General features: G+C 54.4%; 1 protein-coding gene across 1 annotated transcript in view; it reads left to right on the forward strand.

The window, feature by feature from the left end:
* LOC111141784 (junctophilin 2) overlaps window positions 1-12,182 on the forward strand; it is a 61,243-nt gene extending 49,061 nt beyond the window's left edge. Inside the window, exons 3-5 of the mRNA XM_022494594.1 lie at window positions 8,388-8,506; window positions 10,594-11,312; window positions 12,102-12,182. Of these exons, the coding sequence (XP_022350302.1) occupies window positions 8,388-8,506; window positions 10,594-11,312; window positions 12,102-12,182 (919 nt within the window). The remainder of the gene's footprint in view (window positions 1-8,387; window positions 8,507-10,593; window positions 11,313-12,101) is intronic.
* Window positions 12,183-13,200: the final 1,018 nt, after the last annotated feature.

The raw sequence follows: 13,200 nt of genomic DNA on the forward strand, positions 1-13,200 counted from the left end.
TGGACATCATTAAAGACCATCATACTTCAAAGGGCACCATCAAGAAAGTGAAATGACAGCCCATAGGATAGAAAAACTCTTGCAATCCGTGATTGGCAATAATATATCTGATAAACGACTTATATCTAGAATATATAAAGAACTTCTGCAACTCAATAATAAAAAAGACAAAAACGCAGTTTAAAAAAGGCAAAGGATCCAAATAGACATTTCCCCTCGAGAGATAAACCAGTGGCCATCAATCCCACGAACCAATGTTCAACATCCTTAGCCGTCCCGGAAATGCAAACCAAAACCACACTGGGATGGCACCTCACAAACCACCATACGGATAAAATTGAAAAGCTGGATCTAGCAAGGGTTAGCAGAGATGTGGGGAAACGGGAGCCCTCATATGTTACGGGGAGGACGTCAAGTGGTGCAGGCACTTTGGTATGAGCCTGGCCGTTCCTCACCCAGAACACGGAGTTATCATACGACCCAGAAATTCTACTCCTAATTGTGCACCCAAGAGAAATGAAAACATAGAACCACACAAAAAGTTGTGCACAAATACCCATAGCAACCAAGCAGTGGAAACAACGCAAACGCTAGAACAGGTGAGCTCAGTCTGCTTTATGCACATGGCGGAGTCTGTCCAGCAGTAGGAAGGAATGAAGGACGGACCGGTGCTATAACATGGGTGGACCTTGAAACAGGGTTCAGAACGCATATTTATAACCCAACTTGTGGGCGGTCCATAGAATTCCGAAGGGAATTGCTGGTAAGCATTGTTACAATAGTAACAAAAACCATGATAATGAAAGCCAGTATTTGTTAAATGCTCATTTCAGACTCTCAGTAGCATAGTGAAGTATTAGCATCCCCATTTCACAGTTGAGGAAACTGAGACCAGTGAGTCAAGGGTAGATACCTCGAATGTGCTGCATCTCTTATTTGTAAATCCCAGCAGGGGCTTAGCCCCATTTGCCAAATGAAGCCCTGGGGGTGGATTGGGGTCGAGAAGAAGTTCCCCCATCAGTCAGGACTCCCTGACTGTGCCCTTGCCTACGTCCTTGGTGGGCAGGGGGCTTTCTTCCAGGGAGCTATCCAGGTGGGTGTCTGCATCCCCAGCTGTGGTTCCTGCTCGTGATGACTCTGACCATGATTGTTCTGGAGGAAATGGCCACGGCTGGCCAGAGCTGTGGGCGAGGGGCTATTTTGGGAGAGGGCAGGGTAGCGGCATCCAAAGCATTCCCCACCGCAGGAAGACACTGGGCAGCGCTGTCCCTGTCAGCCTCCTCTGCGACCTCCAGAGAGGCTGGCAGAGGTGTGAGCTGGGGACTCCCGTTATCCGCCAAATGAAAAAAATCATTTTAATCTTTATTTAACAAATCAGTGGCATGTGGTCCATTTAGGATTTTTAGTCCTCTCCAAAAAAAACATGCTTATTTATTTTATTAACAAGCACTATGTGGACTTCCTGTGTCCTGACCACTGCTCCAGGAGCCAGATGACTGGTCATTCATTACACCATCGCTCCGGTTGCTGCTGTTATTAGCCCCATTTTACAGATGAGGAGGTTGGGGTTCAGGGAGCTCAGACTTGCCGAAGGGAATAGGGGCAGAGGTAGGGCCCCACATCCCAGCTACCTAGCTGGAGTCTCCCCCTCTTAGACATTCTCCTGAGCAGTTTAGAGACTGTGCTCTGTGCCCCTGTTCAGTCACTGGTTTTCAGGGGTGTTGTGTGGTGGACTTGGCAGGGCTGCCTTAGGCTATAAGTTCCTCAGGTGCCTGCTGGGTCCCATTCATCCCCATCCCTGGTCCCAGCCCATGGAGGACTTAGCTCAGAGTCAGTGGGAAAAGGGTGAGTGAGACCTTGGTGTAATGGGTAAGAGCTTGGACCGATGCAATTTTCTAGCTGTGTGACCTTGAAAGAGGAACTCCACCTCTCTGAGGTCATTTGTGTTAAGGTGACACAGAGCTGGGCACAAAGAACTCAACAAATAACAGATTAATATTGTTAGTAGTAGTAGAAGAGACAGTTACTGAGTGAATGTATTAAAACAGGCATCAGCGAACTGTTTTTGTAAAAGACCAGATGGCAAACATCTTTGGCCTTGCCAGTCACACAGTCTATGTGGCAACTACTTCCCTGTAGACAGTGTGTCCTCAAGTGGGTGTGGCTGTGTTCCAATAAAACTTTATTTATATGGACACTGAACTGTGAATTCCATGTAATTTTCATGTGTCAGAAAATATTACTCTTGTTGTTTTGTTTTTTTTTTTTTCAAGTTCAACCATTCAAAAGTATATAAACCAGTCATAGCTCACCGACAGTACGGCCACCGGCGGTGGGCTCCGGTGGGGGGCCTATTGGCTGTAGTTTGCCAACCCCTCGCACTAAAACGTGAGCTCTGCGAGGGGGTTTGGGTTGCTTGGTTTGCTGTGGTATCCACAGTCCTCAGAACAGTGCCTAGCACACAGTAGGCACTCCACAAAGTTGTATGAAATGAATGAACCAATATGTAGAAGTGGCGGACTGGAAGCAGCAGTTAGGGGCCTGGGGGTGGGGGAAAGAGGCTGGGGTAGGGGGATGCTCTCAGAAGTGGTTCTGTCGGGTTATTGCCCTGCCCCATCCCAGAACCACCAGCCTTATTTTTAGCCCCACTGACAAGTGAAATCAAGAAGAGGGACTGCTCCGTGCCCCTCCCATTGCCCCAGTTTCTGCGGCTTTCCTTTCCCACAGGTCAGAGCCATCCCCGGAGACCCTTCCCCCCCTCCCCCGGCCCCTGTGGCCTCAGCCCAGACCCAGGGAGTGGTCAGAAATGGGTCCGGCATTTCCCTAGCAAGACTCAGAGGAGAAACACTCGAAGCTCTTTGGGTTGAGCAGGCTGGGAGCTGCCCAGCAGGGGTGTAACACACAGACTCCTGGGCTCCTCCCCCTGAGGCTCTGACTCAGGTCTGGGGTGGAGCCCGAGAACCAGCATTTCTGACAAGCTCCCAGGTGAGGAAGGGGCCAGGAGGGTGATGGGCCGCACTGTGAGTGGCCCCGGCCTACAAGAGCCTGTGGGCAACAGTGCTCCCCCCACCCACCGTGAGCTGCCCCAGGCTGTGCCCTGAAGGCTGCTGGTGATATACCCAGGACGCCCTGAGAGGCTCCGGAGAGCCTGGAAGGCTGTGTAAAGTGCCCTGGGTTTTATTGTGAACATGGTAGGAAGCCTTGCAAAGATTTTAAGCAAGAGTAGAGGCCGCTGGACAGTTGGATTAAGCCAGCCCCGGTGCCACTGTGATCAGTTGTAGGGAGTGTGTCGGAGCTTCGAGGAGCAGTGACGGAAGGAGGGAGAAGCTGCCGATGCTGGAGCTATAGCAGGAGTAGGAGAAGGGACCTGGTGAGTCATGGCCTTGGCTGCAGCCGGGAGACAAGGAGGAGGGTGCGGGAGGACACGGGGGTGACTGACTTGGAGGCTGGGAGTCATTCCTGAGACCAGAGACCTGGGGGAGGGCTGATAAGGGGTTCCATCGGCCAGACTGATGGACACGGGGAAGGGCGGTGGGCTTCCTTTGAACACAGAAGCCCTCATTGCCGTGGGCTGTGTGGCCTCCCCTTTCTCCACCCCTGTTCTGGCTACTCTGGATGGGAGGTCCACAGCTGACCCCTCCAGTTCTTCTGGGGCTCTGCGTGCAGGCTGCCGCTCCGGCCTTAGGAAGGGTCCTGCCACACAGCTTCCCAGGGCGCCGAGGAACAAGCAAGCACCATCCAGCTTGTGTTACCAAAAAAGGACATTTTCTCCCTTTGAAGGTTTGCCCGGCTCTTTCCCTCCTCCGCCTGACCTGGGGTTTCAGGTTTCCAGGGAAGTGTTTCTGGAAAGTGTACGAGTTTGAATTGCATGCCTGTGTGTATAGGCAAATATGAACCTGGGGATATGCACGTACCACACTCTGTCTTGATGTCATAAACCTCATCGTCCTCCTTCTCCTTCTCTCCTTCACCGCCACCTCCTCCACTGCCGCCTCCATCACCACCATCGCCTCTGCCATCACCACCACCAACACCACCATCACCTCCTCCACCACCACCATCACCACTTCGACTGTCCCCTCCATCACCACCACCTCCAGCCATCACCACCACCACCACCACCATCACCTCCTCCACCACCACCATCACCACCTCGACTGTCCCCTCCATCACCACCACCTCCATTGCCATCACCACCACCACCACCACCATCACCTCCTCCACCACCACCATCACCTCCTCCACCGCCACGTCCATCACCACCACCACCATCGCCACCACCACCACCACCACCATCACCACCACCACCACCACCATCACCTCCTCCACCACCACCATCACCACCTCCGACTGTCCCCTCCATCACCACCACCACCATTGCCATCACCACACCACCATCATCTTCACCACCACCACCATCACCTCTACCATCACTACCACCATCACTACCATCACCACCATCACGACCACCACCACCATCACCTCCTCCATCACCATCACCTCCTCCACCACCACCATCACCTCCACCACCTCCACCACTACCATCACGACCACTATCATCACCTCCTCCACTACCATCTCCCCTGGCCCAAACACTTCCCTATGCTGCCTCTTAACTCGTCAGTTTTCACCACCTCTCCAAGAGGGGAGAATTACGATCTCCATTGTACAGATGAAGAAACTGGGGCACAGAGAGCTAGGGCCACTTATCCACAGTCCTAGAGGCACCGTGGGGTTGGGACTAGGGTGACGTGACCAAGGCCATGCAAAAGCACAGGGTCTTATCCAGTCTTTATTTAAATTTTATTCATAGTTTGTTCATTAAGGATTTTTTGGCGTTATTTTTGACTTCTAGAAATAGTGCTTTCAAATATTGTTTTATCTTACTAAGTTTTTGCATCTCCTAACTTTTGAACCTGAGGTGAATACGTCTCTTACCTACCCTAGCACCAGCCTTGGCAGAGCCAAAGTTGGAATCCAAAGCTGGGCTCTGGACTCGTCCCTGTGCCGCCCCTTCTGCTTATACCTGGGTGCGGGCACGAGCTCACTTACATATTTTTTTTTTCTTAGAAGTAAACTCTACACCCAGTGTGGGGCTTGAACTCACGACCCCGGGATCAAGAGTCAAATGCTCTATGGCTGGGCCAGCCAGGCGCCCCGCGTTTGTGTCTTCTTTCCTTCAGGAAACATTACTGTGGCAAAGTGGCATCGTAGAGGGGCGGGCCTGGAGATCAGACAGTTCTGGGTCCTTCCTTCACTGCTCATTGTTGAAGGGATAGCCTGTGGCTCAAGGCACAGACTCTAGGCCCAGAAGGCCTTGGTTTGAAATCTCGCTCTGCCACTTGCTGGCTGTGTAAGTTTGCGTTAGTTCCTTAAAGCCGCACGCCCTGCATTTCTCCTCTGTAGAGAGGAATGCTGGTACTAATGTCTGCTACCCAGTGTTATTGCGGGGGGAGCGGGGTGTCAAATGAGTTAATTTCCATAAAGCTCGTGGCATGTGGCATGTTGTAAATGCTTTTGAGTGTTAACTCATTTTCCGTCCTTGAGGAGATACCCCTCTGAGCCTCAGTTTCCCCCTGTGTGAAGGCCGAACAGGAAGAGCCACCGCCCAGACTGTTCTGAGGATTGGAGGGGATAACACAGGCAAAGGGCCTCTCACATGGAAGGAGCTTCATGAAAGCGCTCTCCCTTATTTCAGGCCCAATGTTATATACTGGAGACAGGTACAAAGATACAGGTCAAGTCCACGAGGAACTGACTCATCTGTGGTGTGGACACTATACTGACCTTTTACTTCCCCCAAAGGCACCAAACCCATGCTCTCTTTCCTCCACCTGCCTTGCTGTCCCCGCCTCTCCTATTACGGATCTAACTTCCGTTTGTCTTCATGTCAACTTAACTGTCACATTCTCCAAGAAACCTTCCCTGACCCCACCCTGCCACCAACCTGTATTGTCGTCCTACTCTACGAGATCACTGCCTTCTCGACTCTTCTTCGATGGCACTGCTCACAATTGCAATCGAAGACCTTTTATTTAATGATCTTTTCTTAAAGACGTTCTGTTGTTCATTTGCCTTCTTCCTCCCTCACTTCACAGTGAGGACAGGGACGGGGCTTGTCGTACACACAGGAGTCTCTGTCCTCAGTTCCTGGCAGGTGTGGCACATTTCCAAAGTCATGTTCAAGCTCACAAGCTCTGGAGTCATCTTGCCTGGGTTCGAAATCCCAGCTCCTGCAGTTAAGGACCCTGAGACCCAGGAAAAATTATGTCACCTCTCTGTGCCTCAGTTTTCTTTTCTGCAAATTGTGGAAAATGGTAACAGCATCAGCCTTCCTAAGGCGTGATGATGAGTGCAGGAGATAAACTGCCTAATTCCTGCCCGTAGAACTGTGCCTGGTCCATCCCCATGGGCCTGTTACTGTTTCAGCAGGTGCTGCTGGCTATACTAACAACTGAAACACACGTCCCCCGAATCTCAGGTGCTTAACACCCAGACACGTACAGTTTGCTTAAATGATCCACGTGAAATATTTAAGTGTAACGCCTGGATGTTCCCCATTCCAGCGTGGAACTCTGCACTATACAGTAATCGTTTCTGGACCTAGGTTCCTTCCACGGTGTTTCTTAACGGAGGGCAGGATTCAGAGTCTATGAACTTGGATGCTGTCTTAGATTAGACTCCCTAGAAGCTGAGTCTGAGGAGGGGATTTTTTTTTTTTTTTTAGATTTTGTTTATTTATTTGAGAGAGTGAGTGAGAACGAGCAATAGTGTTGGGGGGGGGCAGAAGCAGAGGGAGAGGGAGACGCAGATTCCACGCTGAGCAGGAAGCCCAGTATAGGATTCCATCCCAGGATCCTGGGACCATGACCCGAGCCAAAGGCAGACACTTAACTGACTGAACCACCCAGGTGCCCTGAGGTAGGGATTCTTGAGCAGATGATTTTTGGGGGGGGGACACTCTCCGGAGAGAAGGGGAGTGACCAAACCAGGGTGTGGTCTTACCTGGCCCCATGGTGGGGGTTCTGGAGCCTGGTTTGTACCACTGAACTGGTTCTTCCCGGGGCAAGAGGGGGGCTGGTGGGTGTCAGTCGTTAGTTGTGGGCTGCATGGTCGGGGTGGGGGAGGGTAGTTTGGCCTCTAGAACAACATGGCTTCTGCAGTTCTCTGGGACCTCCGTGAGCCATTAGCAGCCTGGTCAGGAGCTGGGGGTGGGTGCACGTGCCAGGGAAGGGATCTGGGCAGGGCACTCAGTGTCTATAAGAGATGGAAAAACTATCTTATTTTTACTAACCTCTTACTGAAATGTAGCATTTGCTTCAATTATGGAGGTAGGCAATAAACCACAGTAGTATTCGGGACATCTGTGACTTTGCCACCTGTGGAAATTACATGCTTTCATGTCACATTATTATTGTTGCAGATATCTTTTTTAAGGAAGATTTTATTTTATTTTTTTTAAAGATTTTTATTTTATTTATTTGACAGAGATCAAGTAGGCAGAGAGGCAGGCAGAGAGAGAGGAGGAAGCAGGCTCCCTGCTGAGCAGAGAGCCCGATGCGGGGCTCGATCCCAGGACCCTGGGATCATGACCTGAGCCAAAGGCAGAGGTTTAACCCACTGAGCCACCCAGGTGCCCCAAGATTTTATTTTTTTAAGTAATCTCCACACCCAACATGGGGCTCAAACTCAACGACTCCAAGATCAAGAGCCTCATGTATGCTCTCCCGACTGAGCCAGCTAGGCACCCCTATTGTGGGTATCTTTGAAATATCCTTTCTGCTAATCTGTACTTCAAAATTATTGTGGTTAGTTCACTTGCTAGATATTTTGTTCAATGTGTTCATGAAGAAGAAAATGCATTCTATTACAGATTTGTTCCTCTAATATTTTGGTAATAGCATGTCTAATGACATCCCTTTGTAATCCTATGTATTTTATGCATTTTAAAACATCATTCTGAGAAGGGGCCCATGAGTGTCACCAGATGCCAAAGGTCTGTGACACAGAAGAGGTTAAGGTCCCCATTCAGGGGTGTTGGACTTCCTTCCATTCAAGCAGCAAGGGGGGGGGAGGAGAGGATGTAGAGGATCGCACATGAGGTTTTCATGGTCCAGGACTGGAAACCGCATGCATCGTGTCTTCCCACTGTGCGCCGGCCAGGACTCAGTCACCTGACCGCACTGATTGCAAGGGGAACGTAGTCTGTCTGTGCGCCCAGAAGGAAGAAGGCATGGTCTACGGAGTGCACAGCAGTCTGGCCCACGGGGTTCAGTACATACTCACTGGCAGCCCGAGTGAATGAATGCTGTGTGTGGCGTGTCTTTGGTGGGCAGAGGTCTGATTTTCTGGAGGGATCCTGAGCCTCTACCATGTTGTCTCCTTAGGACAAGCCACGCCAAGGCCAAAGCTGAGGCAGCAGAACAGGCCGCCCTCGCTGCCAACCAGGAGTCCAGCATTGCCCGCACTGTGGCCAGGGAGCTGGCTCCGGACTTCTACCAGCCAGGTAGGACCAGCCAGGGAGGGGATGGGCAGCACAGAGTAAGGGGAGGTCCCGAGGCCGGACCATTTTGTTTTTGTTTTTGTTTTTGTTTTTGTTTGCTTGCTGGAAAGCTGAGATGCCCAAGTGTGTTCACAAATGTCTGTGAGTTCAAGCAACCAGGGAGGGAGGGCAGGTATGGCATGGGATGCGGTGACACAAGGAGACCTGTGCTGAGATTGGGGGGTGGTGCGGAATCAGAGGCTCCTGGTTGTGGACTGGACCTACTCCAGGCTGCCTCCTCTCCCTGCTGCAGACAGGGCTGACAGCTGAGCTGATGAAGCTTAGCGAAGGGAGAGGGCTCCGGATGAGGAGGCAAAAAGCCTTGCAGCTCATCACTTTCAGTCCGCCGGTCTCTGAGTGCTGCCCGTGTGTCAGGCACCGTGCTGGGCTCTGCAGTACAAACCCGGGATTCTGGGATCCAGAATCTAGAGGAGCCAAGAATCATGGCAGAATCGGGGAGTGAGGATCAGGGAGTATATCCCCGTCCTGACTCCACTGCCAACCAGCTCAATGACCTTGTTAAGTCCTTTCACTTCTGTAAACCTCAGTTTTCTGATCTATAAAATGGGAGTAAGAATAATATTTACCTTCCTGGGGGTTGGGTGGGTCAAATCATGTCGGGGAGCACAGAGCCCCGCCTATAGCAAGCTCTTGGGAACTGTTGGTTCTGTCTCACTGTTACGACTACATTCCGCACAGCGTAAGTTCTGTGTGGCTGGAACAGCGGCTTTGGAAGCTCACGGGGGCACTTCATCCAGTCAGGCAGGGAGACCCTAGAGAAGGTCGCCCTCAGGAAAGGCTGTTTGAGCTGAATCTTGAAGGCTGAACGAGAGTTCACCAGGTCAGTGGGTCTCAAACATGACACAGCATGCTGGTCCCACCCCCAAGTTTTTGATTCAGTAGATCTGGGGTCCGTGAATGTGCTTTCCTTTTCCTTTTTAAAAAAATTTTTTTATTTATTATTTATTTGGGAGATGGAGGGCAGAGAGCAGAGGGAGAGAGACAAGCAGACTCTGTACTGAATACAGAGCCTGACTCGGGGCTCAACCCCAGGACCCCAAGATCATACTGAGTTGGGGGATTAACGGATTGAGCCACACAGCCCCCCTGAATGTGCGTTCCTGACAAGGATCAGGCAGTGCGGAAGCTGCTGGTTTGGGACCACTCACTGAGAATCACGGCCCTTCGCAGGGCTGTGTGGGCGGGGCCGACCCGGAGGAAGGGACTGCAGGTGCGAAGGCACAGAGACTTGGAGCAGAGCGGCAGGCTCGGAGTCTGGAGAGTGGAACAGGCAGGAACCGGTGGGGATGGAGACTTGGTTCCTGGGTGGAGTAGTGGGAGCCCGGGGGCTGGGAGGCTGCTGTTCTCCGCATTGGAGGTTTCATGGTGAGTGGCACGATCAGACTTGTATCTAAATGTTATTCTGGCTCTGGCAGGGACACCACAGGGGACCAGTTGCTGGACCGTGGAGCGCAGATGTGTACCTGGGAGGCTAAGTTGCCTCCTGGCAAGGCGCTCCCCCTGCTGGCCCCAGGAAGAGCGACACCTCCCGGCGCTGCCTCCACCCTGGGTGGTAGTAGCAACAGCTGGACCCCGAGCTCCGCATTTTTCATGCATTTTTTCCCACAAACCCTTCCATTAGTATTTATGAAATAGGTACGATTAGGCCATTTTTCAGGTAAGGGAATGGAAGGAAACCAGTGTCGCGGCGAAGATCATAAACTCTGGAGCCAGTCGGACTGGATGCTGGTCCTGGCTCTGAGCTGGGTGACTTTGGGCAAGTGACGTCACGTCACTGAGCCTCCCTTTCGTCCCCTGTGAGCACGAGGCCAGTAATAGCACGGACCTCTTAGGATTGTTAAAAGGCCGCCGCAACGAGCTGCTCTTTGGAACCTGCCTGACATAGTGCGGGGCCCACGCTAGACGGTCGGTGGGAAGGTGCTGGCCGAGTCACTAAAGCAGGCTGTGCGAGGTTGAAGGGCTCGCCCAGGGCAGGCGGTGGGACCCGGGTTCAAGGCCAGCCTCTCTGGTTGTCCCCTCCCCCCCCGCAGGACCCGAGTATCAGAAGCGCCGGCTGCTGCAGGAGATCCTGGAGAACTCGGAGAGCCTGCTCGAGCCCCCGGAGCGGGGCCTAGGGGCCGCGGGGCCCCCGCCGCGCTCCCGCGAGAGCCCGCAGCTGCACGAGCACGAGCCCCTCGGGCCCGAGGGCGGCCCCCAGTCGCCGGCCGGGACGCCCCCGCAGCCCAAGCGGCCCCGCCCGGCGGCGACCAAGGACCGCCTGGCGAGCCCGGGCGCCTGGAACGGGGAGCCGGGCGCCCAGGGCAGCCGGCCGCTCACGCCGTCCGAGGGCGCGGGTCGCCGCAGCCCCGCGCGGCCGCCCACCGGGCACATGGCCATCGAGGCGCTGCAGCCGCCGCCCGCGCCGTCGCAGGAGCCCGAGGTGGCGCTGTACCGGGGCTACCACAGCTACGCCGTGCGCACCGCGCCGCCCGCGCCGCCGCCCTTCGAGGACGAGCCCGAGCCCGAGGCCTCCGGGCCCGACTCCGCGCCGCAGTCGCCGGCCGCCGCCCCGCCGCGGGCCCCCGAGCTCCCGCCCGAGTCCCCGCCCGAGTCCCCGGCCAAGCTGGAGCCCAAGCCCATTGTCCCTAGAGCCGAGCCCAAGGCGAAGGCCCGCAAGACGGAGGCCCGAGGGCTGACCAAGGCGGGGGCCAAGAAGAAGGCTCGGAAGGAGGCGGCGCTGGCAGCCGAGGCCGAAGTGGAGGTGGAGGAGGTGAGGCTGGGGGCAGAAGGGCGTGTCCCAGCTCCGGTCCCCAGGCGTGCTTGGGCTCCACGTGGGATTCCAGTGCGGGGGCATTTGGGGGTGGGAAGGGTCATGACACAGGATGGGACAGGGGAAAACCGCAGCAGGGATGTGGGCTTCGTCAAGTATAGCCTCATCAGGACCTGGTAGCATGAATCCCGGCCAAGTGCCCCCCACCTTGGGGCAGGGGGCGGGCCTTTGTGCCTGCGCTCAGGTCAGCAGGGGACAGTGCTTTGGAGAAGAGGGTGCCCGGGAGCCCTAAGCAGCTAGGGAGGAATGAGCGCCCCTGGGGAACTAGGGCGATCTGAGCGGAGCACCAGCAGCATCTGCGGCAAGGTGTAACAGGGAGGGCTTCCTGGCAGTGGAGGAAGGACGCAGTAGGGCTTATTGGAGGGGGCTGGGAGCTAGAAACGCAGGGACCATGAGTGAGGAAAGGTTGTGTGGACTGATGGATGCCATCCATGGGGGAATTAGCGGAAAGGAAGGATGTTCTGGCTTCCAGGCCCAGCACTGCCCACTGTGCTTTGGGACACATCCTTGTCCCTCTCTGGACCCTAGATGGTTTGGTTACTCATTTCCCAGAATCCCTCCAGTTCTGATGGTCTGCTGTCCAGGTGCTGGACACAGCAGTGAGCAAGACGAGGGGTGTTCTCAGGAGGGTTCTTTCAGAAGTTTCTGCTCCTCTGTCCAGCCTTGTTGGGTCTTGGGTGGGAGATGTTCCGAGGCCACGGGAACTCAGCTTCTCTCCACTGCTCCCAGGTCCCCAACACTGTCCTTATCTGCATGGTGATCCTGCTTAACATCGGTCTGGCCATCCTCTTCGTTCACCTCCTGACCTGACCCTTGTCTACCAGGTGCGTCCCCTCCCCCCCCCCACCCCCAGCAGGAGCCTTTGGAGAGCTCTGGGCACCAGGGTGCTGGGGAAGGGATGTAGCCCCCTGGGCGTCAGTCCTGCAGCTAATTGAGGCCCGGCCCCCAGCAGAGGGAGGGACGACGGATTTGTGGTTTTGGTAGATCATGCCTTCCTGAACACACACACACACACACACACACACACACATACACACACACGGACCTCGTTTGCGCAGCATGTGCAGAGCACCTGCCACCTGTCAGGTGAGCCCTGGGGCTTCCCTCACTCACTCATTCGTCATTTATTCATTCATCTGACCACCATTTACTGAGCAGCTGCTCTGCTGGGATCTAGGGACACAGCAGGGGCCCACTCCTGCCCTAAGAAATGGGGTGAAGATGAGAGTAAACCCGTAACTTACAGCTCATTATGCAGAAGTCAGACATCCAGACGTGAGGCCGAACAGCCTCTCCCCAGACTCCCACGGTCTCACCGGAGCTTGCCGGAGATGGGCAGGCCCTCTTCTCTCTGCCCTCCCTTTTTCTCTTGCCCACTTCAGTCCGTAATCCCCCTGCCCCTCGTCCTCCAGTCCTCTCCCAGCCCTCCCTTCCAGAAACCCTGCTGTCGGTCAGTGGTTGCCCCGTGCTGGAACTGAGAGGGCTTGGTAAGGCCCGGTGAAAAGGAGCTGAGCTGGGCTGGCCTGGGCTGAAGGAAAGTGGCTCTCATGGGTCTCAGGGTGAAGTATCCATGAGAAAGAAAATCTTTTCCCTGCCAGGACCAGCCTTCACACCACAAATCCTGCGCCTGCTGATGCTAACAGAGTTTCTGTCTCTTGCCCTGCCCCCAACCTAAGACCCCACCCCACCCCCTTTCTCAGTCCTACTTTAGTGTGGGCTGGAGGTTCCCACTCAGTCCCAGGAGAGGAGAAGGACTCCCTGTCCAGTCACCCAGTGAATAGCCAGTGACAGTATTAGCCTGGTAGGTGGTGCCCTGGGGCTGAGCGCT

This window comes from Enhydra lutris, unplaced genomic scaffold (assembly GCF_002288905.1).
Source record: "Enhydra lutris kenyoni isolate GAN:26980312 unplaced genomic scaffold, ASM228890v2 scaffoldscaffold6, whole genome shotgun sequence".
NCBI classification, from domain to species: domain Eukaryota; kingdom Metazoa; phylum Chordata; class Mammalia; order Carnivora; family Mustelidae; genus Enhydra; species Enhydra lutris.